Raw genomic sequence first — 659 nt, forward strand, 5'->3', positions numbered from 1 at the left:
TCTCTGCTCTGGTGTTTTGTACAATTCCACCCCCCCCCTCCCCCCAACAGCACCCAGGCACCAACGCTGAATTCTTCATGAAAAATAAAATCTTGGTGACACCTCCCCGTGACACGTGGCATTAAAAAAAATAATACTGAAGGAATTTCTGTTTAAAGCCCAACAACCAACAAGCTTCCCTGTTTGAACCAAAGCCTTGGGGGCTTGGCAAACGGGTCCCTTTATTTGAGCACGACCCTGTGCTCCCCCCGGGCGATGTGGGAGGAGAACTCGTAGCGGTCGTGGCCGCGGTACCCGCAGACGTTGCACTCGAAGGGGTCGCGGAACCCGTGGCAGCCCATGTGGATGGTGAACATCACGTAATCCAAGAACAGCACCCGGCAGTGGTCGCACCGGTACACCCCCATGGCTTCCCCTTCCTTGTTGATGACCTTAAAGGTGTCGCGTGGGCAGATGGGGGGCGGCTTGATGATGTCGTAGGGCCTGGGGAAATCCTTCAGGGCCTGGAGGCCGTTGCGGGGCTGGGCGGGCAGGGCCTGGCTCGGGTGGAAGGCGGGATTCTGCCGCTCCTCGTGGTTGCTGTCCGTGTCCGTGGAGTCTTGGCCGCTGTTGTTGGGGGAAAGGCCCCTGTCGGAGGAGAGGCTTTTGTCCCTGAGGTG

The 659-nt window shown here is 58.6% G+C and overlaps 1 protein-coding gene across 1 annotated transcript; it reads right to left on the bottom strand.

The window, feature by feature from the left end:
• Positions 1–221: 221 nt before the first annotated feature.
• On the bottom strand, positions 222–653 carry LOC103779007 (zinc finger protein Aiolos-like; the record flags this gene model as incomplete). The annotated part of the gene is made up of 1 exon (XM_008946624.1): positions 222–653. A coding segment is annotated over one exon (432 nt), but the record flags the coding sequence as incomplete, so codon positions are not given.
• Positions 654–659: the final 6 nt, after the last annotated feature.

The sequence above is a fragment of the Merops nubicus genome, unplaced genomic scaffold (assembly GCF_000691845.1).
Source record: "Merops nubicus isolate BGI_N331 unplaced genomic scaffold, ASM69184v1 scaffold36178, whole genome shotgun sequence".
Lineage (NCBI taxonomy): Eukaryota > Metazoa > Chordata > Aves > Coraciiformes > Meropidae > Merops > Merops nubicus.